The sequence below is a fragment of the Xyrauchen texanus genome, chromosome 47, assembly GCF_025860055.1.
Source record: "Xyrauchen texanus isolate HMW12.3.18 chromosome 47, RBS_HiC_50CHRs, whole genome shotgun sequence".
NCBI classification, from domain to species: Eukaryota; Metazoa; Chordata; class Actinopteri; order Cypriniformes; family Catostomidae; genus Xyrauchen; species Xyrauchen texanus.
In genome coordinates, this window is record NC_068322.1 from 19788739 (window position 1) to 19815838 (window position 27100).

The 27100-nt window shown below is 41.0% G+C and overlaps 1 protein-coding gene across 1 annotated transcript in view; it reads right to left on the reverse strand.

The window, feature by feature from the left end:
• Positions 1–27100, reverse strand: part of LOC127639169 (thyrotropin-releasing hormone-degrading ectoenzyme-like) — a 156628-nt gene that overhangs the window by 46687 nt on the left and 82841 nt on the right. Inside the window, exons 7-10 of the mRNA XM_052121047.1 lie at positions 22988–23125; positions 21846–21911; positions 11053–11118; positions 8084–8271 (exon numbers count right to left, since the gene is read on the reverse strand). Coding sequence (XP_051977007.1) covers positions 8084–8271; positions 11053–11118; positions 21846–21911; positions 22988–23125 — 458 coding nt within the window. The remainder of the gene's footprint in view (positions 1–8083; positions 8272–11052; positions 11119–21845; positions 21912–22987; positions 23126–27100) is intronic.

Consider the following 27100-nt stretch of genomic DNA (forward strand, 5'->3'; position numbering starts at 1 on the left):
TAGAGCTTTAGTTGAGTTCATTAGTGCTCTCTAGAATTGCATTAGAATTTAAGTTGATCATCCAGCGACCATGATAAACTGTACAGAAGAATGAGGATGTTCTGCAGGATATTGTGGATATTTTTTTTCCCTCTTTTTCTCCAAATTTGGCATGCTCAATTCCCAGTGTGCATATTAAGTCCTTGTGGTCTCCTGCTGAGAGCAACCTGCAGCTCCTATGGTATTGAAAAATGGCACCTCCATTTGGTATTTGTTGATGATGATAATAATAATATAATTTCTTCTTCCCTAAAGTAAGAACAATACAATTATGCATTGCGTTAGGGATTTTATGCTATTTTATTTAAATCACAATTTCTAAAAAATGTGCATATACAAATAATCATTAAAAAAAAAAAAATAATCATAACCTACACTTCCATAAGTTGAAACATGAAGACAACATGATAATGTGACAAAAATTGGATGCAGATTGCTCCCATCTAGTGAACGACCTATAAATAACATAACTTGAAACCTGTGTCATGCCAGTAAAAGCCAGTAGATGGCTGCAGCCACCTACTGTGTAGTCTGATGGTTTGTTGTAACTTAAGTTTAATATTTTATCACAAGATATGCATTAAGATAAATATTTATTTTTCAAAGTTTAGCATTTTAACATGTATTTGAAGTGTTAGTATTTGCAGTTAATTTCATTATGCTTGCAATCAAACCAGACTATGGTGTTACAAAGAGGAGACACAGAATAAGCATTTTTCTACCAATAATTTCAAACATAAACATTTAAGAACTAAACATTTTGCAATTTCAAACTTTCTGTAGTAATAATGTATTTTGCAAACTTGCACGCACATGTGTGTGTATGTGTGTGTGAGAGAGAGAGAGAGAGAGCGCGCAAGCGTGTGTACAGGTTTGGCTATACTTGAGTGCTAAATTTTTTAGATGTTCGCACTAACATAGTAAAACTGGAAGAAAATCCACTAGTGAGGACATTTTACGTGGTCCTCACTAGTGAAAAAGGCTCATAAATCAGCCAAATCATGTTTACCTTTAAATCTGCATATATGTACAGGTTTCTGCAAGGGTTAGGTTTAGGGAATACAGTGTATATTTAGCCTGCTATGAAATCAGTGGAGGTGTATGAGATGTCCTCACTAATATACTGAAACAAACCTCAGTGTGTTTGTCAGATTGCTGTCATCAGCTAAAAAAAACAGATGACTTTTTATGCCAACAATGACCAAAGGATGGCTGTAGAGCCATTGATGACTGGTTTTGTGTGTGTGTGTGAATGGGCGTGGGTGTGTTTTGCACTGAGGATATTATAGAGTCTCACTCCATGACAGATAAAAAAAAAAAAGCTCAGTTTTTTGGTCTTTCCCATTAATTTTCTATGATCAGTCAATGTTGACCACGGATACCAAAGGTGTAACTTTGTTTTACTCCAATTTTCTTTTCTTTTTTATGTTAAGATGGAAAATGGCAAGTCTTGTACTGCTCAGATAAAGGAAATGTCTGGGTTACTGGCGTAACCCCTGTTCAAGATGCTGTGTCAATGTAGTGACACTAAGGGAGCCCCAATCACCTTTGCTTAAAATAGAAAAACCAAATGAGAATTGGCGAGTGGAATTTGCATGCCACTCTCCACCCCGGACATACATCTATAAAAGGAGATGGCATGCATCACTCATTCAGATTTATGCTGAGGAGCCGATAGAGAGTCCCGTCAGTGGCCGGTTCAGCACCGCGGCAGAAGGAACGCAACTTTGCGTTCCCTCCATCAGGGAACAGGGGTTACACCAGTAAGCCAGACATTCCCTGTCGGTCACTTACTTGACGTTATGTCAATGTAGTGACACTAGGGGTTCCTATTGGAAATGCAGCAGGTGTTGAACTGTGTCACGAGGTATGGAAGAGTGGACATGGGCAAGTTGCTGTTGACCACGTTGTGACCTTCCAGCGAGTTTAGGTAAGCCGTCTCCCTAGTTCTGTTAAGGGGGGGGGCACTAACCCAAGGAGGCTACAGCGGTGGCCTTTCCTCATATTTGCTTTTAAACAATTTCCTGAGGAGAACACTCTAGAACAATGCTGGGAAGTTCTCTGCCCTCTCCAGGAGGGAGGGCACTATGGAGACCACAAACAACCGTAGGGAGGTTTACATGTGGAGAATACCTCACATGGACTTACCAACAGGGAAGTTCACATAGGGTCCTCCCTGTGGTATTATTCCATATCTACGGAGAGAGTACACCACAACAGTGCTGGAAGCAGGGGGAGGCTCTGATGAGGGGAAACACAGGGTTCACTAGAGGGGTAACCTGAACAGTGGAAATGCATCACACAGGATTACCCAGAGGGGAATAACCACAAATGGAGCGCTCGCCTAAAAAGGGGCATACCACAAGTACTGGGCCTGGTGGCATTTCCCCCTCTGCTGCTCTCCAAAGCAGACAAAGAGCTGCTTCGAGCATCTGAAGCTCTGCGTGTGGTCCAGATCGGTGAGCAGGACATGAACCGGACATAGCAATGACAAGGCTGGGTCTTCCTCCTCTGAAGGGAGAGCCTGCAGGTTCACCATCTGATCCCGGAAGGGAGTGGTGAGAACTTTGGGCACGCTGGGGTCTAAAGATCACTTGAGAATGTGCCGGCCCGAACTCCAGGCATTCACTGGTGACAGAAAGCTCCTGTAGGTCCCCCACCCTCTTGATAGAAGTGAGCTCCACCAGAAGGGCCATCTTCAGTGACAAAGTGCTGAGCTTGGCCTGCTCAAGGGGCTCAAAGGGGGGGTCTCTGTAGGGCAGGTAGGACCACAGAGAGTTTCCAAGAGAGAATCAGGTGCAGTCTAGGAGGATTCAACCTCTTCAGCCCTTGAGGAACCTGGTGATAAGATTGTGCTGCCGTGAGGGTCTACCATCCAGTGTATCGTGACACGCTGCTAAAGCAGTCACGTACACCTTCAGGGTAGACAGCGGTCTCTCCAGCCCTTCCTGTAGGAAAGGCAACACAGACCAGAACGTGCACCTCTGTGGGTCTTCCTCATGGGAAGAACACCAGTTCACGAAGAGACACCACTTCAAAGCATGGCCTGAGTGATCATATTTACCACCACTGGCAGAAGATTCGATAGGTTTTCCACGTCCCGTCCAGGAGCCAGACATGGCGATTCCAGAGGTCTGGCTGCGGGTGCCGGAGCATGCCCTGCACCTGAGTGAGAAGATCCTGCCTCAGGAATGTACCATGGAGGGACTACTGCCAGGAGCATCAGGTCTGAGAATCACGTCCGGTTAGGCCAGTACGGCGCTACAAACAGGACTTGCAGCCCATCCTCCCGGACTTTGCACAATGAGACTCACTGGAGGAAACGCATACTTACGTAGCCCGAGGCCAGGGAGTAGCAAAGAGGGCAGTGAGAGGACTCTCGGGAGGCAAACAGGTCTACCTGCGCCTCCCCGAATCTCTCCCAAATCAGCTGGACTACGTGGGGGTGGAGACTCCCCTACCCGCGAAGAGTTACCTGCCGTGTGAGCGTGTCCGCTGCATGGTTAAGGACGCCCAGAAAGTGAGTGGCTCGCAGAGACATCAACGTCTGCTGACTCCAAAGGAGGAGGCGACAAGCAAGTTGCGACGTGAGTGTATGCCGCCTTGACAGTTTATTTACACCACGGTCGCTGTGTTGTCGGTCCGGACCAACACATGCTTGCCCTGAATCAATGGCCGAAGCCTCCACAGGGCCAGCGTTACTGCCAGCATTTGATGTGCCATTGGAGTCGGGGCCCTGTCCAGAGCCATTGGACATGGCACCCCAGTCAGAGTTTGAGGCATAGGTTGTGACCACAGCACACCTTGAGACCTGCTCTAAGGGAACGCCCACCCATAGAAATGCAAGGTCTGACCAAGGGCCGAAAGTCTGACAGCACTGTGGCGTGATAGTCAAACGCTGGGTGCCGTGGCACCATGCCCACCTTGGAACTGGAGTCTGTAGCCAGTGCTAAAGCGGTCTCATATGTATCAACACAAGGGGGGAAACTGCCAGTGAGGATGCCAAATGCCCCAGGAGCCTCTGAAATTTTTTCAATGCCTTGGCCTGGTGGAACTGCAGGATGTCCATGGTGTGCAGGGCAGAGGCGGCTTGTCCCATGGCCTTGTAATCCTTCATCATCAATGAGGAAGAGAACTTATAGGCCTTGGAATGGAACCTTCCATGACTCTGTTAGCTCATCCTGCACTTCCGGGAAGAAAGGCACCAGGCGGGGCATGGCCATGAGTCACGATCTGAGCCCATAAACCAATCATCCAGCTGCAAATGCTAAGGGCAGGGTGGAGGGTTCCACTTTAGCCTGATGTTAGCAGCTGCCCGGGCGAGAATGGCTGCCATCTCAGCTACCGGCTCATCCCGAGCTCTACGGCACGTGCGGGAGCTAAGAAGATTCGTCCATTTCCGACAGCAGAAGCTCACTCTCCGATGCTGCGACCGATAACTTATTCTCGTCAGGAGCCCTGAATGAGACACTAAATCTGCCCTGAGACAGACCGCCTGTTTTGTTCGAAAGCTCCTCTGGGTAGAACGAGCATGCTGGGGGATGGGAGGTCTGCGGGGGTTGAGCCGGTGTATGTGTTCCTTATCCAGATCGCCCGCAGCGCTCGCCGACCTGGCTGCCTGAATATCAGCCCAGGACGGACGGGGCTGGGAAGCAGTCACAGTGCCTCCCTGCTTCACGAAGGCACCAGCCCGGTCGAGTCCTCAGCGTTGGAGTCCGCCATGATGTACTCCAATGCAGTGGTTAAACTCTCACCCAGCTTGGGGGGTCCAAAAGAGACATCAGACTGGCCATAAGGTGAGCCGGTCTCATCTCGAACACAGACGGAGGCAGATGAGCGTGCTGGGGAACGGGTGGTCTGCCGGGTTTTACCCGGCGAAACCATGCCCATTGAACTCCTGATATCGCCTCAAGCGCCAGCTGCGCCGGCCCTATACCCGTGGGTAGAAGGCGCGATGCGGGCAGGAGTGTCTTTAAAAAGTTGTTCAATGTCCAAGTGCTTGCTCTTTTAGAGAAATATACTCTTTTAGAGAATAAACTCTTTTAGGTGGCTGTAGAAGCGCACAGGGGCATAGTCTGCACTGGGGTGCATAGAAGAGAAAAGCTGCTGATTTCTGCCATATCTCCAACAGTATACTCACTTGTTAGAGGTGAGTGGAACAGCAGTGGATTTATTCAGCTCAGTGAAACACAACCGTTCGGCTCCGAAGAAAAAATCTGTCTGAACAGATGCACGCGTCCCTCCTTTTATACCCGTATGTCCGGGGGAGTGGCAAGCAAATTCGGTTTGCCAATTGTCATTGGTCTTTTCTCAAAGAGAAGCAGTAACTGAGGCTCTCAAGAGAGACCCCTAGTGTCTCTTACTAAATCGACTAAACTTTGAGTGAGTGACAGAACGGGAACAGTGGTGGTATCAAATTGCAATATCCTGGTAATTTGATTCTGCAGTACAAAATGAAAAAACAAAAACACCCCTACTTTAACACAAGTCACAAAGTTGACACAGTTACGCATCAACAACACGTTGCTTGAGTTGATCTACCCATACTTGCACACAATAACATACATTTAATATTAGCTGGATTAACTGCATGTCTCCATTACAGTCATGCTCATGCAACAAGAAAATCAATGTGTGCCATTAAACCATTAATAAGCCGTTTATACAGTATTCTATATAACATCATCTCAGCAAAATTCTGTGCTGTGGAATATGCAATTCTTGTACTATGGTAAAGGTGTTAATGAAGTGTTGACAGTTGACGTGAGCTACAGACTTGTGCTGATGAAAAGAAGCACAAAAACTGCATACTATCTATTTAGCTGATTTTAAATTAAGTGCGCTGAAGTTGTAGAGGCTCATTCCAGCTGAATATAGATACCTCTTCTCTCAGACCTTGGCAATTATGGCTGCTTTTAGACAACTTTTGAGCTCTTACTAACTCACAATACTGAAGTTTGAATATGGAGAGGAAAAACAAACATAAGTTTAATATGCTAAAATGAACTGATGGAAACAATGTTAGCTGTTTTAGTGAAAACTTATAACAAACAATTATTTCATTAAACCAGAATATTTATTTGAAATGGCCCAGATACACACATTAGCCTATATTGTCTCATAGGTTGTAAAATGAACTTACTACAATGCACTTCCAGAATGCTTGTCCGATAGAATTCCACTGTAAGTAAAGTATTGTAAACTCATTTTCTATTCTCTTTTACAAATCAAAGCTACAAGCTGAAGTTATTTTCTGAGGTAATCGACAGCAGGCACCAGATATTGTACACACGTTTTAAGCAGCATTTAACAGAGATCATTCCATCCACTAAAGCGTGGACTCAGGAGGACAACAAGAGCTCAGAGCAGCATTTGTCGTTGCGTCTCTGTGGGTCATAATTCTTAGTAGGTTTGCAAGCTGGTTGGTTGATCTTATTCACAGGGCAGAAAATGTATTTCAACCTCAGTGATGTGAAATAAATCAATGTAACTTTTACTGGCACCATCCAATGTCTTCATATTGTCCAGCTGAGTTTGGCCTTTGCTTTGGATCGTCTATGAACTGTTATGAGATGCAGTGGGCATGAAACATACAAAAAGAGTGTGAAATACATTCAAATTGACCTTCTCTGATACCTTCAGCTGCTGCCAATGTTTCTGTCAGCACATTTTGCTCAGATGTGAGGTGTTACACTGCATTTACAGGGGTGTCAAATCCCTCCTGCATTCTGGCAGCTTGTCTGGATCTCAACTAAAAAACTGCCTGAGGGGCAAAACGGGAATAAGAGCCCCCTACTCATAACACAGCTCTGATATTGATTTGTGGAGCAGCTTTGCTTCAGAACGCCTCTGCAGAAGAGCACAGCTCTAAGAAAACACACTCGAGAAGGAGAGCTTCACATGAAGGTGGCTTTGTCTGACCTGAACAAATGAAAGTCAGAAAAAGAGGTGTACTAACAGATTTTGTGTTATATTTATGACATCACATGGGTCAATTTGGAGGGCTAACCTAGCCATGGAAAACGCGAGAAATCAAGAACTGTTATTACAGGTAAAATATGCATCTGCTGATGATGAATCAGTGTTATTTAGGCTTTTATCTTCCTAGCAGTATTATTTTGTTTTATTTCTCTTTAATAGATTTAACTTTGGCACACTTTCAGTCAACACACAATGAGAGCATAACAAATAGATACATCCTGGCTGTTGTCCTCAAATTGCAGGCATTTGTCATGGTTTATTGTGCACCATTTACAAAACTTTATTGTTCAAGGTCTAAATAGGACAACATTGCTAAACAACATGCTCACTATGAAGACTTGAAAAAATATCAGCACAAAAATACAATTCTTCAGTCAGTTTTTGTGATGTTAGCAGTGTCTGATCCAAAACCAAAGTGGAAGGATTTCTAAAACAGCTCAGAAGAGATGTTGAATTATTCATCTGACTCTAGTGTAGAATTAAACTAATCTATCTGCCAGTGACAGACACAGTTTTTGTGACGCCACAGGCGGGTGGTAGACATCTTGTGGAGGTGAAGGGTTAGCATGAGTTGCTAATAAAAAATGAAATGCTCACTTAATAGCAGCTTGAGGTCTTGTGTGATTGAACATGACTAGAGATCTAATTTGTATGGACAGGTTTATACTCTTTACTGTTCCTGGTGAAAAAAACGATTAAACCTGCTGTGTTTATAACTCAGTGTCTAATCTTATTTTTAATCAATATGGTTTCTGCTTCTATCTGTTCAGCTGCTGAAATACTGTATTGTACCATCTGTTTCTGTCTGAGTTCGACTTGGTCAAAGGAATCATCAGAGAAGAATTGCTCACTGACGGAGTGGCTTTATACATGATTCAACATTACAGTGTTGAGACTGCAAGAGACACATTATTATATGCTGTATTTTTCTCCAAGATTTATGAGGGAATCAATGTCAGAGGGTCAAATGACTAATAGTGTGCTCTTTTCATATCATGACAGTCACGTTTGAGATATGGACATTGAGATATTTGAGGTATGGAGATATTCTGTAGGACACTACCTTTTGTTGAACAGCTCAGGATGGTGGATCTTGGCATCAGTGTCATAGACAAAGTGCTCTTGGGAGATGGAGACATTGTTGTCAAGGCTGTCGTTCTTGCTGATGGTGACGACGGGATATCCCATCTGAAGAGTCCAGCGGTCCATGACCTCTGTGATGTTGATGTCCTTCCCCTCCCTCTGCATGGCCTGTGACACAAACAGAACACATCAAAACATAATCCACACGTGTCACTGTCTCCATATCAGCATGTAGAGCACCTGTGCGGCTCACAGTAGAGGGATTGTGTCAATAGTGTCAGTGAGATGTGTTGTTGGATTAGTGAATGCTCTCAGACTCTGAATGCTTCTGTTCTCTCACACTTTCACTGCTGGAGATTAAATCTGATTAAATCTAGAGCTGCTGTGTGCTCATATTTACAAATGAATTCAGACTCATTGCCTTTACTGGACTGATATACACATATTTGAACTGATTTGAGTTTTCTTTGTTTTCCACAGCAAGTCTGTAATTCCTAAATCAAAAACAGGAGTAAATTAAAAACCCAGCCTGGACTTTTAATTAAAAAGGCGATTAAACTTTACTGTTCTCTTAAATGGCTCTTTAATGTGGGCACATCACGAGCCATCTATTTCCAGTTATCTAACATCTCTATATGCGAGTGAGGTTTGAAAAGGAGCTGAATTAGATTTATAAATCTGATTTCTTCAGAGGAAGCAGCTCTTTTACTGAATATTCGGAATAACTAAAACATTCAATTCAATCTCACAGGCCATTAATGAGGAATGCTCGTAATGTGAGTGAGCTTCATCCTTGAGTGAAATATACACACGCCGTTTATCCTTGTTCTGTGTAAATGCTATTATAAATGGCTTGGCACAATGGACAACTGGCAGTTTCCAGTAGAAATTGTTTTCAAAGTTTCTCTGCATGTATGAGGCACATTTGACTAATGGTTTATGGTATTTTGTCCCCTTATGCTTTTTTAAAATGGTTAGATGTATTACAGGTGACAGCAGACCATTTATAATCTTCACATGGCAGAACAAAGAAACTACATTTTGAATGAACATACTAACATATTCTCAAAACTACTGAAATATTACATCAGTTCCAAAAACTATTTAGTTGATAAACTAGATTACAGTTTAAGGCATCATAAGTGTGTTTCACTGATCTCATATTCTGACCTGCTGCAAAATGACCAAAACCCCTTGAAAATAAGCCAAATGGCCAATCTGACCAGGTTTGGAGACCAGCTAAAATCAGCTATACAGTTTAGACTGTTTTTCCTCGGCAGGGCTCATTTGAATGACTATTGTAGACAACAATTATTAAAGTTCAGGAAATTATACAGAAATCCAAAAATTAAACATCATAGGTGGACTTCTCTCATTTATTGACTCACTGTTTGTGCGAGTATGGAAGAGGCTCTGCAGAGGCTTATGATGCTGTTAATGAAACCACGTTATGAATCTTTTTCTGTAGGACAGATTTCAAGAAGCTGCTGTATCTTTGCCCTGACAGAAATAAAGGAAGTGAAGGCCAATCCAGCGATGGGTCATGATCTTGACAAAGGGCTTTGTGGGCATCAAGCACTGGCAGATTATTGCAGAAAATTGGATTTCATGAATAGTTAACGAGCACAGCACATATCAGTACTCATTAGATGATGGGCCAGCCCATCATACACACTGTTAATGTGTCACACAAACACTGAAAGGAAACAGGCCGCCCGATTAGACCAATTCACCTACCTCTGATAGGTCTCTACAGACCCACATGAACGTCCATTTACATTAACTGCATATTTAAAAGGTTAATTGTTAAATAATCTTGAAAACCAATACATCATTTAGAAGCTCTACATCTTGTGCTTTGATGACTGAAAGCAGTTTTATGATCAAAATGTTACAGCCAATTTATTTCTATAACTTTTGTAAAGAGTGAAAAATAAAACATTTGTATCATACATCTCATGTTATGAAATTATTCTGCAAACACATCTCCAATCATGTAAAATCCAGTATACTTGTCATTTGTGGCTTCACTAAACAACCTCCATTAAATATTTTAGTTCAAAAGTGTGCACAGGAGAAATTATGATGGATTTTTACAAGTTAACTTGGTCAGAAATGTCACTCTAATGCTCTTATATAGGGAGTGTTCTATTGAACCAGAAAGACAGAGGGAGCTGTTGGCAAGATATGATCCATAAAGAGTGTAGAAAATGTAATTTCATCAGAGATCACATGACAGGTGTTCCACATCCTAAGAAACTAAGATATGTGCAGTTTGTTATGTTTAATTTGTGTTTGCATGCTGCCATCATGGAGCTAAGCTAGTGCTAGCAAGCTAACCTTCACCAAAGTAGGCACAAATAAGGTTATCATCATTAGATTTGGAATATAACATTATTAGTCTTGTGGCTTGAGCTCAACTGTGTCTATAGTTGCTTATATGGCCAATGTTATTAAAATGTTCATTCTGTGTTTAATTTTGGCTTTACTTGAGCTGAAGGAGATACACTCCAGTTTAATCTCTCATACTCTCGTCAGCAATTTCATGGCTCTTCACTAACGTTAAAGTTGAACAGATTTTTGGATCACTATATAAACTTCTCTCGAACGTTTAATTGAGTGCAAATGCACAATGAAACACAACCAGCATCCAAATCAAACTCTTTTTTTTGATGCCGTATTACCATAAAACATTTGTGTTGATGTGAGTTGAGGTCAATCGCATGAATTCATCATTTATATGTGCAGTTATATAATTAACTTTGACCTACTGTATACTGTATGCAGTGTTTGAATGTGAAAGCACTCTGAGGTGTACTGAGGGTATTGGAGCAGGTTGTACACACACATTTTCACTCACTGATCTGAGTGATGCCACCTGTCTGTGGGTAGAGGTCTTACACACAGAAGATAGTTAGAACAACAAGAGCTGTATGTGTCAAATCTCACCTCAGACAATTTATTCCACAAGTCGTCTCTCGCAGCATTCCCATACATGTGTGTCATCAAGTAATCCTGCAAACAGTCAGAAAGGCAAATTAGACAAATCATTTTAAAATACAAGAATTGGAAATTAACCAAACAGGTTTTTGAAAACTGATAAGGAATGGTGAACTCGGGCAGCTGAATAAACTCAAACAATAACATCAATATTTCTCTCAATTCAAACTCTAATATATACAAATGAGCAACAGCCATTTGGGAGTGATTGGCTGTCAGGTCAAGGAGGACAAGAAGGAAGCCAATTAAAGATTGATTGTGATGTTTAACTCGAGGTTGCATCAGCGAGTCACAAAATTTGTAAAATATAAAATCTACAACAAAACTTTACTAAAGTTTTATTCCATTAAAATCATGACCCAACACAGCACACTCAACACCACAGAATGAGAATGAGTACAAAACACAAACAATTAATTGGTTCTTGCGTGAAATGCAACACACAAGGTTTGAATGAGATTTGAGAGCTTTGGTGGATTGAAATGCAGAATTACATTTTTTGGTTAAACTATTCTTTAAGAAGACAATGATTTAAGCCTTTGCTTCAGTAATTGTAACTCAAATGGGGCATTTGTTCAAAAGTGGACAGACACCATGCTTAGAGATTTGAGCAAATTACACTGAGACTCTGAAACCATGAAGTACTCCAACTGAACTCAATCTCACAATATGCTCTGTTGAGCTCTCAGAGAGTCTGGGATTTGATTTGGAGAAAACCCAGATTTACATCACCATCCTGCTGGATGTGATTTATATCAATGAAATTCCTCATTCTCTCTCTCTCTTTCCATCAGTAGAATTATAGTGCTGAAGCTAAAAGAGCATCTGGCCTCTGATAGGCCATCACAGTGTGATGTGATGATTTTGACACTAATGTGTTTTGCTCACTGCTACATCAAGAGGAAAGATAGTAAAAATAAATCTAACTAGTACATCAGTCAAATACCAAGAATAACAATGTAAGTGGAAAAACACATTCACATAATGGTTATAAACAGTATAATTAATTCATTAAAACATTTAGCACATAAATGCTATAGCAATGTATACATGCTCCTTTCAAAACCGGTTTTAGCCAGGTTTTATCACTTAAAGACCTCATCAGATCACAGAGCACTGTTTTATTTCCTGTGTTGATGTATTAGTACCAATCACAGACAACCAGGAAACAAGTTTGAAAATGTCTTGTTTACTGTCATATCCTCCGTTCCCTGATGGAGGGAAACGGGATTTTGTGTTGATGTAGTGACACTAGGGGTTGCTCTTGAGAGCCCCGAACACCTCTATTCTTTTGAGAAAAGGCCATTGAGAATTGGCGGGTAGAATTTGAATGCCACTCCCCCGGAAATACGGGTATAAAAGGAGAAGGAATACCAACTCTCGTTCTGGTTTTGTGCTGAGGAGCCAAGACAAGGTCCAGCCATTTCAGCAGCTAGTACAGTGGTGTGGCAAGAGGGACACAACGTCTCATCCCTAAGGGACATTAGGGGTCCCTATAGAAAAATGACACAAGAGCTGAACCATGTTACGTGAACTGCTGATGCATTTACATTTAAATTTATGCATTTGGCAGATGCTTTTATCCAAAGTGACTTACAGTGCAATTATTACAGGGACAATCCCCCCGGAGCAACATGGAGTTAAGTGCCTTGCTCAAGGACACAATGGTGGTGGCTATGGGGATCGAACCAACGACCTTCTGATTAACATTTTTGTGCATTAGCCCACTACGCCACCACCACTCCTTGATGCAGGTCCAAGCAAGCTGCTGATTGCGTAATAGCAGGTGCATCGTCTGCACGTAATCTCCCCCAACGCCCAAAAAAGTCATCATGTAGTTCTCCACATCCCTGAGGGGGGCAAGCAACATAACTAGCATGGGAGCAGGCCGTTTTTCCCTCTATGTTTTCTCTCCACAGAGTATTAGATCCGGTTGTGACCATCTAACACTATTATATGCATCTAGGAAGGTGTTCTTTTCCATTCCTATTCTTTCAGGGCAAAAAGACCATGCGGAGACCACATCCTGCCCAAAGAGGAGGTCAACATGTGGCAATATGACATGTGGGCTCACCAGCCACACATGGAAGAGGCACGGTGACAGGTCCTACCACGAAGTGGAGGAGCTCAACAAACACGGCGGCTGGGGACAGAGAGGGCTCTGCCCAAGGGAGACGCGGGTCTGTACCATGTAAAATACATCACAGGGGGTTACTGGAGTAATCAGCACCTGTAAATCCCAGTACAGGGCATATTAGTACCCGTAGTGGGTCTAGCTGCAAACTCCCCCACCGAATTCGCAAGCCACAGGGCTAGGGAGGAAGGACATCCAGGCTCCATGACTTCGTGAACTCGACTGGGATTAAAAGCGCAGAGGAAGGGTGCTATATGCAAGCGATACACCCAGCCCGTTTTTCCGTATTACCAAACTCTACATGTTCGCACCTGACATAACACGGGACGAAACCGGTTCAACCCGGAGATTGTAAAATCTCACAAAGTTATTGGGTGTAGCCCAGCCCGCTGCTCTGCAGATGTCTGCTAGAGAGGTGCCATGGACCAGTACCCATGAGGATGCCACACTCCTAGTAGAGTGAGCTTGTATTCCCAAAAGGGGCGGGCATAATAATAATAATAATAATAACTTTATTTTGTATAGCGCTTTTAAAAGTTAATTCTCAGAGCGCTTTACATAGCAAAATTAAAAAAAAAAAAAAAATTTTTTTGGCATGGGCCTGGTATGCCAGAGCGATGGTATCCACGATCCAGTGGTCAAGCCTCTGTTTGGAGACAGCGTTCCCTTTCTGTTGTCTGCCAAAGCAGACAAAGAGCTGTTCAGAGTATCTAAAGCTCTGCATGCGATCCAAGTAGGTACGCAAAGCACGCACCAGATGCAGCAACGACAGGGTTGGGTCTGCCTCCTCCTGGGGCAGCGCTTGCAAGCTCACCACGTGATCCCTGAACAGGGTTGTGGGAACCTTGGGCACATAGCCCGGCCGTGGTCTCAGGATAACGTGATAATCTGCCATACGGAATTCCAGGAAAGTGTTGCTGATAGAAAACACTTGCAAGTCCCCAACCTTCTTGATGGAGGAGGATCTCTCGGGTCGTCCCCGAGACTTGTCACAACCGGTTGGCCATGGGTATGGTGCAGTGAGGCATGCAAAGGCAGGGGGACCTCATTGGCGGGGCCCTGGCTGCGAGTGCTTGGTATTAATTAATTGACTAAATGGGGCCCAGGTCAGGAAGCAGACAAACTGGTTAATCCGAACGTCTGCTAGCTGCCATGAGACGTCACACAGGTCACATAAACTACAACACATAGAGACTGTATCACCTAGATATCTCATAGAGACTGTGTCTGTTCCCCGAACTACCAAACACAATACCCTCACTAAATCATTTAGAAAAAATTTGATTAAGGTCAAACTTGAACAAAACAAACAAATTAAAAATAAACATCATACAAAAATAGGGCTACTAAACATTAGATCTCTTGCTACCAAAGCACTAATTGTCAATGAAATGATTACAGATCATAGATTGGATGCGCTCTGTTTGACTGAAACCTGGCTTAAACCGGATGAATATATTAGTTTAAATGAATCTACTCCCCCAGGTTATTGTTATAAACATGAACCTCATCTGAAGGGTCGAGGAGGAGGTGTTGCTACGATTTACAGTGAAGTTTTTGGTGTTACTCAGAGGACAGGATATAAATGTAAGTCTTTTGAACTAATAATGCTTAATGTGACACCGTCAAATACAAATATAAATAAAAAATCTCTGTCGTCCTTTACCGTACTTTAGTGTATAGATCACCCGGGCCTTATTCAGATTTCCTTAGTGAATTTGCAAATTTTTTATCAGATCTTGTAGTTACTGTAGATAGAGCCTTAATTGTTGGTGACTTCAACATTCACATAGATAATGAAAATGATACACTGGGATTAGCATTTATCGATATTCTCAACTCTCTTGGAGTCAGACAAAATGTAACAGGACCAACTCATCGCCATAATCATACGCTAGATTTAATTCTTTCATATGGAGTTGATGTTGATAATATAGAAATTCTGCAGCAGAGCGATGACATCTCGGATCATTACCTCATCTCTTGCATGCTGCAATCAGCTAATGTTACTCAATCTACACCACACTATCGTTCAGGTAGAACTATTCTTTCGACCACTAAAGATGACTTCACTAATACTCTTCCAGATCTATCTCATATACTCAATAAACCCCAAAGCCCAGAAGAACTTGATGAAATAACAAAAAATTTAAATGCAGTCTTCTCTAGCACCCTTGATGTTGTCGCCCCACTTCAATTAAAGAAAATTAAAGAAGTAAGCCCTGCACCATGGTACAATGATCACACTCATGCTCTCAAGAGAACAGCTCGGAAAATGGAGCGCATGTGGAAAAATACAAAATTAGAATTATTTCAGGGTGCATGGAAGGATAGTGTCTGTAGTTACAAACACGCACTGAAAGCTGCCAGGTCAGCATATTTTAGTAAACTCATAGAAAATAACAACAACAATCCTAGATGTTTATTCAGTACTGTGGCTAAATTGGTTAGGAATAAAGCCTCAACCGAACCAGATATTACGTCACAGCTCAAGAGTAATGACTTCATGAATTTCTTTACAGATAAAATTGAAATAATCAGAAATAAAATTGGAATTATGCAATCATCTGTCATAGCACCTCAGAAAACAGTGTAGAATAATTTCCCTCATGTGCAACTTCAATCCTTCGCTATCATAGGTCATGAAGAGCTAACAAAACTTATCGAAACATCAAAAGCCACAACTTGTTTGTTAGATCCTATACCAACTAAGCTCTTAAAAGAGGTATCTCCTGTAATATCAGAACCTCTTCTTAATATCATTAACTCCTCACTATGCTTAGGACATGTCCCAAGAAACTTTAAAATGGCAATTATCAAACCGCTAATTAAGAAGCCACAACTTGATCCTGGAGAACTTGCTAATTATAGACCGATTTCAAATCTCCCGTTTATGTCAGAAATACTAGAAAAGGTAGTATCCTCCCAAATATGTTCATTTCTACAGAGAAATAGTATATATGAAGAATTTCAATCAGGATTTAGGCCTCATCACAGTACAGAGACTGCACTTATCAGAGTTACAAATGACTTGCTCTTATCATCTGATCGCGACTGCATTTCTCTTCTAGTGCTTTTAGATCTTAGTGCTGCATTCAACACGATAGATCACAACATTCTCTTGAATAGGCTGGAGAATTATGTTGGAATTTGTGGAGTGGCATTAGCATGGTTTAGGTCATATTTAGCAGACCGCTACCACTTTGTCTATTTAAATGAGGAATTGTCAAACCAAACAAAAGTAAAGTATGGAGTGCCACGGGGATCAGTTTTAGGGCCTCTGCTTTTCTCCATGTATATGCTTCCCCTGGGAGATATTATCAGGAATCGTGGAATAAGTTTCCACTGCTATGCTGACGATACACAACTTTATATTTCTTCAAAACCTGAAGAAGTATATGCAGAGTATACACTCTGCTAATTCTCAAAATTAGCAGAGTGTATCAATGAAATAAAAGATTGGATGGCCAGAAATTTCCTTCTACTCAATTCTGACAAAACAGAGGTTCTAATTATTGGACCAAAAAACTCTAAAAATAAGCCACTAAAATATAATTTGACTCTAGATGGATGTACTGTTACATCATCTTCAACAGCAAAGAACTTAGGTGTTATATTTGATACCAATCTGTCCTTTGAAAATCAAATTACAAATGTTTGTAGAACAGCATTCTTCCACCTAAGAAATATTGCTAAATTAAGGCATATGCTCTCGGTTGCTGATGCCGAAAAACTAATTCATGCGTTCATGACCTCAAGACTAGATTATTGTAATGCATTACTGGGAGGATGTCCAGCAAGATCAATAAATAAACTTCAATTGGTTCAAAATGCAGCAGCCAGAGTGCTGACGAGAACCAAGAAATATGATCATATTAGCCCCATTTTATCATCGTTACATTGGCTACCTGTTAAATTCCATATTGATTTTAAAATTCTGTTAACTACGTACAAAGCTTTGAATGGTCTAGCTCTGCAGTACTTAAGTGATCTTCTAACACGCTATATTCCAACACGTTCATTAAGATCGCAAAATTCTGGCCTATTAATAGTTCCTAGAATATCAAAATCCACTAAAGGAGGAAGATCCTTTTCATATTTGGCTCCTAAACTATGGAATAGTCTCCCAAACACTCTCTCAGTTTAAGTCTAGACTAAAGACTCATCTATTTAGCCAGGCATACACCTAATTTATCCCACAATTAGGCTGCTTTAGTTGGGTCTGCCGGAACCAGAAACCAGAAACATTGAGCATGATCTCTAACTCTGCAATAAATTCAATGGCATCTACGCTTACATCTTTTTATTTGTTTCCCTGTCTCAACCTCGGGACTCCTATCCTGAGGTCACCAGAACCGGCTGGATCCAGCACCATTCCTGCTTCATGTTGGACTCCACTGCAGAATGATGATGACTAAATGCAGCCGGTGCCAGCCAAACATCACTTCAATCTATTATGATGGACTTCAGAGGATGAAATTATGCCAACTCCAACCTGCATCACCTCGGTCTATTTATGGACTACGATCCTGAAATGAAATGCTTAGACTAACAATTGCCAACAAAAGCCTTCATCAGCCAATTAACAAGGACAATTGCATCTGTGAACTTTGCAATTTTGTGCAATTATTCAAGATGGACTTCAAAGACTTTGGTCATTAATCTTACAGTTCAAACACAATCTATGTTTAATCAATGACCCTTATCACTTAGTTTAATAATTTTAAACCATGATTTTACCTATACATAATTAATATTTACATTACATTCATAATGTTAGCCAGAGGGAACTGGCCCCCACAGTGAGTCTGGTTTCTCCCAAGGTTATTTTTCTCCATTAATCTACATCTTATGGAGTTTTGTGTTCCTTGCCACAGTCAGCCTACAGCTTGCTCACTGGGGTTATTAATACAATTATCATTTAATTATTTATAAACACTATTAAAATTCGTATTTTACCTAAATTACACAATGATGATTAATCGAATTTATAGACATTACAGTTCTTATCGTCTGTTAATGCTAATATTCTGTAAAGCTGCTTTGAAACGATGTGTGTTGTGAAAGGCGCTATACAAATAAAATTGACTTGACTTGACTTGGTGTCTGGTCGCATGACAATGGCGGTCGTGAACAGTTCTTTTTTTGACATTTTGGGTACCGCAGCCTGTTCGGGGTGTGGCGAACATAAAAGAGAAGGAAACAAAAGATTTACCTCCCGGACCTCCACCAGGGGATGGAGTGGTCTGGATGCCAGCTCCTCGTGCCAGCCCGTGAGATGGGGGGGCATCAGCTTCCTGTGGAGGGGCTCTATGCTGGGGTCAAGAGCTGGGCTCAGGCTGAGGCGGAGCCGCCTGGGCTTTCACTGGCCCCTGGTGGATGCCCTCGGCGAGCAGACGGGGTGCGGTATCTTGAGCTGCTCTGGGGCAAGATGTGCTGGATGGCCTCTGTCTGCGTCTTCACTGCAGAGAACTGCTGGCCGAAGTCGACAATGGTGTTGCCGAAAAGTCCAGTCTGGGAGATGGGCGGGTTGAGAAAGCGTGCTTTGTCGGTGTTCCTCATCTAGACCAGATTTAGCCACAGGTGGCGATCCTGGACCACCAAGGTGGACATGGCCTGCCAGAGTGTTCACGCCATGACCTTCGTCATCTGGCGGGCACAGGTGCATCGCAACAGCTTCAAAACAAGCTTCAAAAGCGTGGTCCATGGGGAAATAGCCGGCGAAATCGTGCCCACTGAACTCCCCAAATCGCCTCCAGCGCCAGGGCTGGCCACATACCCCGTTGGTAGAAGTTGCAGTGCGGGTGGGCGGCTAGAGTGGCTTTCCCGCTTCGGAAGAAGGAAAGCCATGACCACAACATTGCCATGGTCATAGTCTCACAATGAGAACATGTACCATCCACAAACGCTGCCTCAGTGTGATTGCTGCTCAGACACGTGATGCGAAATCTGCACTCATCGTGCAGAAGGAGAGAAAGCCGCTGGAAATGAGCTGTATATCCAACAGCATATGCTTCTTAAGAGGTGAATGGAACAGTTGTAGTATTCAGCTAGCTGATATTACAAACGCTCGGCTCCGAAGATAAAATCTGAATGAGAGTGGGCATTCCTTCTCCTTTTATACTCGTATGTACAGGGGAGTGGCAGCAGCTTTAGCAGATCTAGTCTGCCAAGACCAATATCCTATCAATAGGTCATACATAAGCTAAATCTTTCAGAGTTGTCATGACTGAACTAAACTATTCCACTGGGATGTTTGTGTATGTAATTTATTTACACTGCAATCAGCAGTGGCTAGTTAATCTAATAACACTTCTCTTTATAAAACCAGATCCTGAATGCAGATTAATCAGAAAAAACAAACACATTTGGATTCAGTTAATTAGCTGCAAATCCAAATTACAAACAAAGTTAACCAAAAGGTTGATCATTTTCGATATGTAAGTGCCTCTGAACTAAAGTTTTCTGAAAGTGCTTTCTGAAAGGGTAGCACAGTGAGTAAAGATGCTGACTACCACCCCTGAAGCCGTGAGTTTGATTCCAGGGCATGCTGAGTGATTCCAGCCAGGTCTCCTAAGCAACCAAATTGGCCCAGTTGCTAGGGAGGGTAGAGTCATATGGGGTAACGTCCTCGTGGTCGCTATAATGTGGTTCTTGCTCTCAGAGGGGCATGTGGTGAGTTGTGCGTGGATGATGCAGAGAATAGCATGTAGCCTCCATATGTGCTATGTCTCCACTGTAACACGCTCAACAAGCCACGTGATAAGATGCGTGGACTGACAGTCTCACATGCAGAGGCAACTGAGATTTACCCTCCGCCAACCGGATTGAGGCAAGTCACTATACCACCACAAGGACTTAGAGCACATTGGGAATTGGGCATTCCAAATTGGGGAGATTCCATTATTCATCCTTCTATATGAGTTCCCTCAGAAATTAGAAATGTGTGTACATTTTTTATGCAGATGAAAATAATTCTGAGGTAGTGGCGGTAGATTGTCTGATGAGGTGTTGTGTTTACCTGTTCTTACTATAAATCAGCTAGAGACAGACAGACAGATAGACAGACAAAAAAAAGAAGTGAGACAGTAGCAGCCAAACACAGTGATATTGAGGAAGGAAAGATGAACCAGAGGAGTCTACTGGAGAACCGAATAAGAAAATGAATCTCAGACACACTCTGATATCTTTCAGACTGTTGGGAAATTGAATGGAGGGGTATCTGATTTCATCTGTGTGAAAACGACTCCTCTAGTAATTACTGTCCTACAAACATTTCAAGAATTTCATGGGCTGACAGGAACCTGCTGAGCTACGAACTACGAACACTGAATCTACAGAAGAAGCTTCCTGGAGCTCAATATCACATCCAGATAATAAAGATGAAATGTATTTCTCCAGGGCAACAGTGCACTCGTCCTCTGAAATTCATAGGTCAGACATTTCACATTTCCAGTAGAAATGAATATTTCCTACATTTCATTGTGAGTTTGTGTAAATGAGATTGCTTTATCATGCTTCATCACAGTGGCTTCACATCCAGTCAGCTCTATGAGCTTTCAAACCTATTCACACTCATTTATGACACACACTATTCTGATATAAAAGACATCCACCTCCCCTGACTTCATGATACATCCCTCCTAATATTTGCCCTCATACTCACACAGACTGAACTGATAGACAAAAACACTTCTGCTGGAGCAGATGGTCATGTGACAATAAACAAACAGCACAACTAATGGGGGTGGACACACTAGGCTTTGAGCACACTTTTATGTTTTTTCGGACAATGCAACAAACCAGGATATCATGCGGGAGGGCTTTTGGTGTAAGTAAATAATAAATCACAAATAATGTTAAAATGTTAAAATATATTGTCTACTCACATTCCTGCAACAATAAATCTCGCAGCTTTGAAATATGTATCCTTTAAAATGAGCCAAGAGGTGACGTTTCGGTCTCGTATTGGTCGCGCGTCCTCTTGTCATTCTAATTCACGGTTCAGAGTTCATCAAGATTGAACTTTGGTGTGCAGCGTTGTAAGAAATGTATTCGCATGAGCTTATGGGTCCTCTCTGCTGCATTTAGATGCTTTTGAATGTTAGTGAAAGTAACGCAAAGTGTAGTGTGACCGCCCCAAACGACTTCCTGTCATATTGCAGCTCTGAACATCCACCTACTGATATCAACACATATAAACAATGTTACACATACAGTATGCGCTTTAATGCGGCTGTTTGAGTCCACTGATGTGTTTCATCAGACAAGCTGATAAGAGGAACTACACACACAAAACTGCTTTTATAATGTCTTGACAAATCCATCACAGAAAACACTTTAAACATCAGGTTACAGGAGAATGATTTTGAAACTTTTCAGAACTTTTCTTGAAGATATTATGTCACACTCCTGTTAAAGATGTAATTTTGAAGCAGAATGTATAATTCATTCATAGTGCCTCATAAGCATATTCATAAAATAACACTTTAGGAGAAAAGAAGGAAAAACTGTGAACATACACACAGTGTAAAAGTGTCTTTGTGACCATAATGAGAAAATATAAAAAATACAGAGAGAGCGAAAGAGGGGGCAACTACTGACTTACATTGAGTCCTCTCTGGAATAGTGACTGTCCCATGACATTAGCCAGCATACGGATCAGAGCAGCTCCCTGCACACACACACACACACACACACACACACACACACACACAGTAAACACATATTCAATAACAGACTCACGTTTAATCTTGTTTAAGTATTTAAGTCTTGTTTAAATCTTGTGGTTTTACTGTCTTGCCCCATTGATTTCTGTTGTAAGTGCATTACTGTAAATGCTTCCATACTACTTATGCACCATTTCATGTGAGTCTTTGACTGTTCTGTTTCATTTTGATTTTGATTGACTTTGAAATGTTCATTTGACAGCATCCAATTCCCATAAATTCCTAACTTCATATCCTGTGCCACTCCCTGGAGTAATCATGTGATCCGATGTGTGATATCAGAGTGTCAGGAGGAAGTGAAGAGAGACGCTGAGTGTCACTGTGACTGACAGAGTTCAAAATCACACACAACCTATGAGACAAAGAGGGAGAGGCTTAAAGTCCCAAATCACAAATCATCTCTTGTCTGATTGACAGCAACCAAGGCCACTGGTGAATGAAGGATTAAAGTTTGGGAGTAAAAGGATTTCTTACCTTTCTTTACCCTTTTAATGCCTTTAATGGCTTTCAGATATTTGTGGTGAGATGATCTATTTCTGTGCTGGAGTTATTTAAAATGTATTCTAGTGAGAAAGAGCTCATTAAATAGATAATTAGTGTATTGTGTCGTTTAAAGTCCCTGAGGATACAAAAGCTCAATCTTTCAGAGAAACCATGTTTTACGCTCCACTTACAAAAAAACTAGATTTGAATTAAGCTATTTTTCTTGTGTTTCTGAAGAAGAGTATAACAGTACTATTTTATTAACTGGACTCAATAAAAGATAAAGTTTCAACAGTGAAGTCAGTATATAAATCACCGTTTTAGATTCATTGCTGTTTTGAAAAGTAAGAATTTTCACAATTTTGCTGGCCATAATAATAAGTCAAAGTGTAGTGGAACGTGAATGAACCTTTTTATGTACAAATTTGAGTATATTTATCCAAAAAGTTTACATCAGTGTCACTTTTTATTACCAAGGTTTGTATTCATTTTGAACATACAGATAACCCCTATAGATGATGATAAGAAATGCTCTTGCCTTCTTATATGCAATCCAGTCAAACACTCTGTCGATGTCTGTGGCCTCAAACACTTGTTGTGAGATTGGATGAGAACTAGCCAAACCATCCAATAACATCACCTCATGAAGAACATCAGTGAGAAACCTCTGCTTTTCCTGTGAACGAGCGAGAGAGAGAGAGAGAGAGAGAGAGAGAGAGACCATATTAATGTTTCTATTTACATTTTAATAGACTTACAATCAGCTGTTGCAGTTTTGTAAAACCATCAATGTAAAACCACAAACTCCTCAACAATTGTTAAACACAATGACACTTTAAATAGAAGCTTTATTATAATGTTATTACTTTATTACTTGCTCATCTAGGAATAAATCAAATATGGATATCTAAGTCAAAGCTAACCAGCTATCAGGTGTTATAATAAAGTTTTGGTTTGATATCGGTTTGGTAAATGCTTTATTACACCTTTATTCTCAGATTAATTATGAATAATTCCTCCTAATTAAAGGGTCAGTTCACCCAAAAATGAAAATGATCCTATAATTTACTCACCCTCAAGCCATCCTAGATGTATATGACTTTCTTCTTTCAACCAAACACAATCAGAATTATATTGAAAAAAAATCCTCTTCCAAGCTTTATAATGTGAGTGAGGGGTACCTTAGATTTTGAAGCCCAAAAAAGCGCTTCCATCCATCAAAAAGTAATCCATACGGCTCCAGGGGGTTAATAAAGGCCTTCTGAAGTGAAGCAATGTGTTTTTGTAAGAAAAATATCCATATTTATAACTTTATAAACTATAATCACTGGCTTCCGGTAACGGCTGTCCATACGTTCACTGGCGTCCTCTATCCTCTGCGCTTCTGCGTTCGTCACTTCTCACCGGAGCTTACACTACGCCTACATCATATGCCGGAACTCGACTCTCTTTGAATGCGTGGACGGCTGTTACCGGAATATACTGGCATATACTTATACTGTGTTTATTAACCCCCTGGAGCCATATGGATTACTTTTTTGATGGATGGATGTGCCTTTTTTTGCTTCAAAATCGAAGGTATCTTTCATTCCTATTAAAAGCATGGAAGAGCCAGAATATTTTTTTATATAACTCTTTTATATTTTATAATATTGTGTTTTGCTGAAAGAAGAAAGTCATATGCATCTCGGATGGTTTGAAGGCGAGTAAATTATGGGATAATTTTCATTTTTGGAAATGAATTGCCAGCTTATCTAAAAATCCTATTTAAGACATTAATCCAACAGAACAGCATATTTTATTCAACAGATTTAAGATCAAACAAACAACATACAGAAATGAATCTAGAAACAAATGATAATCAAAACTGTTCATAGTTTTATGTCAGTATAATAAGGCGATCTCTACAAGCTCACAGAGCAAAAACCTCCAAACATGCAGACTAAACAAAACCAGAATCCATACACAGTTAAAAGCACAATTCCCCAACAATGAAAATTCTGTCATCATTAGTCATATTCATAATAGTCTCAGTCACAATTAATTTTCATTTCACCATTTTTTCTTCCATACAATGAAAGTGAAGAATTTTTTCTTTAGCATTGTTTTCGGAGAAGCCAGTATTTCAACTTAGCATGTTTCCTAAATCTCGGATAACATATTATGATAATTGTATTCTTTACTACAGTAAATATATTACATATTGAAAAATAAAAACTGGTCAGTTTTACACATGGTTTTATACAATAGTACTTCAGTAGTGAATCCTGTTTGCTCTTCCTATGTGTTCACACCTGCATCACTTTAACACACTTTCCAGCTCATTTTCTTAAGTCCTGTTAAAGCAGAGTAATTAAACTAAATAAAGCATAGACTCTCAAAAAGTTAACAAATTAATACAGAGAATGTGTACTAGACTGATTCTATCATTGATCTGGTGCTGTGGTGGCGTTTTGCCTTATTTGTAAAAGAAAGTGTCAAGTAGATGACTTTGAAAGAAACCAAGCAAATGAGAGAGAGAGAGAAAGAGAGAGAGACAGAGAGAGAGATAACAGCTGGTGAGGTCGAGCTGATTTAATGCACGTCACGTAATGTGCAGCATAAAAAGACTGCTCTGGGAAGAGCTTCCATCTGACTTTGAAAGAAAACAAGCAAATGAGAGAGAGAGAGAACGAGAGAGAGAGAGAGAGAGAGAGAGAGAGAGAGAGAGAGAGAGAGAGATAACAGCTGGTGAGGTTGAGCTGATTTAATGCACATCACGTAATGTGCAGCATAAAAAGACTGCTCTGGGAAGAGCTTCCATCTGGTCCATATGTGCTGCACTCAACAAGGTGTTTACATCCAATGATCCTTCATTTAGATCCTGCTTATTAACATCCAACATCTTCACATCCTCTAACTGGATCCTGAAAGTCTGTGAAGATCCAGAGACACAAACTGATCAAGCACTATTAATGCAGCTCAGAGCAATGCCTGATGGGTAAACAGCTTCTCTGAAAGTCTCTATGACATCATGAACAGAAGAGGAAAAAAAACATCAGTCCAGAAGTGATGAGCAGGAGACAAGACCTGCAGCCCATTATAATGACGTGAAATCCCATCGTTTCAACACTTTGGCTGGTTTTTGCAGAGAGTATGAGTATATTTCCCCATGTTTTCAGTCATTTCCTTCTTAATGATGCATTAACATCCATATTGTGGGAGTGAAACGGTTGCAGCCGTCTGATCTGCAGCTTCTACTGAAGAGTTTCCATCAAAACTCACCAGGCGTGAAAGAAGCAATCACTCCAAAAATGATGTTCCCTAAATAGTGTTTTCTGCTTGACTGATGCCACATGAAGGTGTCTTGAGCAGAGTTGAGGTATGAAATACTGGCGATACTGATGGGAAGTCAGCGTGTGAATGAGTTTATGAACGCATACGTGCAGTACGCATCTGGGACAAAGGTATTTTATCAATGTTAATCTCAGCTTTAACAGCTGTCAACTCTTGGTTTATAGTCATACTTTGCAGAAAACAAAATAATATGTTGTGTTTTCTGGTATCACCACCATGTTATCTAACTATATTAGCAAGCAAGACTTCCTTGAGATAAATTAAAATGTGCACCGATTGATTTCTCCAGATATAACACTCTCTCTCATTTATAGTATAGCCTGTTTTCGTATGCTGCCCTTTGTGTATTCTGAATTTAGTGTTCACTGGCTCAGTCTTGGAAGACAGGTGTGAGTAACGACCACCAGCTCAAAATAATCTGCACATTACCTCACAATAAAATTCAACACCATTATTAAATGACCAAGAGCAGAAGCTACAAAGGGATTCAATCTGCATGACTGATAATTCACAGTAAAGACCATCAGTGACAGTAAACATCAGATAATTGTGTTACGTTTTGTTATGCTGAAGACCTGCACATTTATTTAATTTCACTAGTGGAGATTCAAGTGTTTCCCTCTTTAAAACAGCTGCATTACAGGTAACTCAATCAGACTAGCATTATGCTAATCGCTAGCACCATTACACTTAAACCAAAGCTGCTCTAGTAGGAGAACTGTTTGTCCCCAGATCATTTCATGAAGCTGTTTTTCTGTAACACACTTAAAGTGGATTTGTGTAAGAAATGTAAGTGATATGTACCTACAGAGTAGTTAAAAAAACTAAGAAAAGGTGTGTTGCCTGTGAGGTGTTTGACTTCATTATGGTGTTTATGAATCACTCCTGTATTTGTTTATTAGAGTGAATGTTTGTGTTATCATTCTATAATACAGGAATATCTGTTGGAGTTGATGGAGTTGGCAGTATAGGGCGCACCTGGTCTGATCAAATGACCTCATAATTCTTGGCCGTTTTAAATCATGCAGAGCAATCATTGAACATACTGGCTCCTGTGAGATGACTGACCATTGAGAACTGAAGGAATGCCTTGTGTTTCTCCAAACATGAACCCATCTGGATGCATGAAAATAAGGTGCAAGATGACTCATTAGACCAGATAACATTTGAACATTTCACTTCATTTCTCTAGAGGTTTAGATTGTGTGCTGTAGGTTCTGTGTCGACCATGTGTTAACTGTGAATACAAGTGGTTTCAGAATCGTCCATTAATTCCAGCTCTGTGCAGCTCAAGATGTCGTTTTTGTTGAGACTG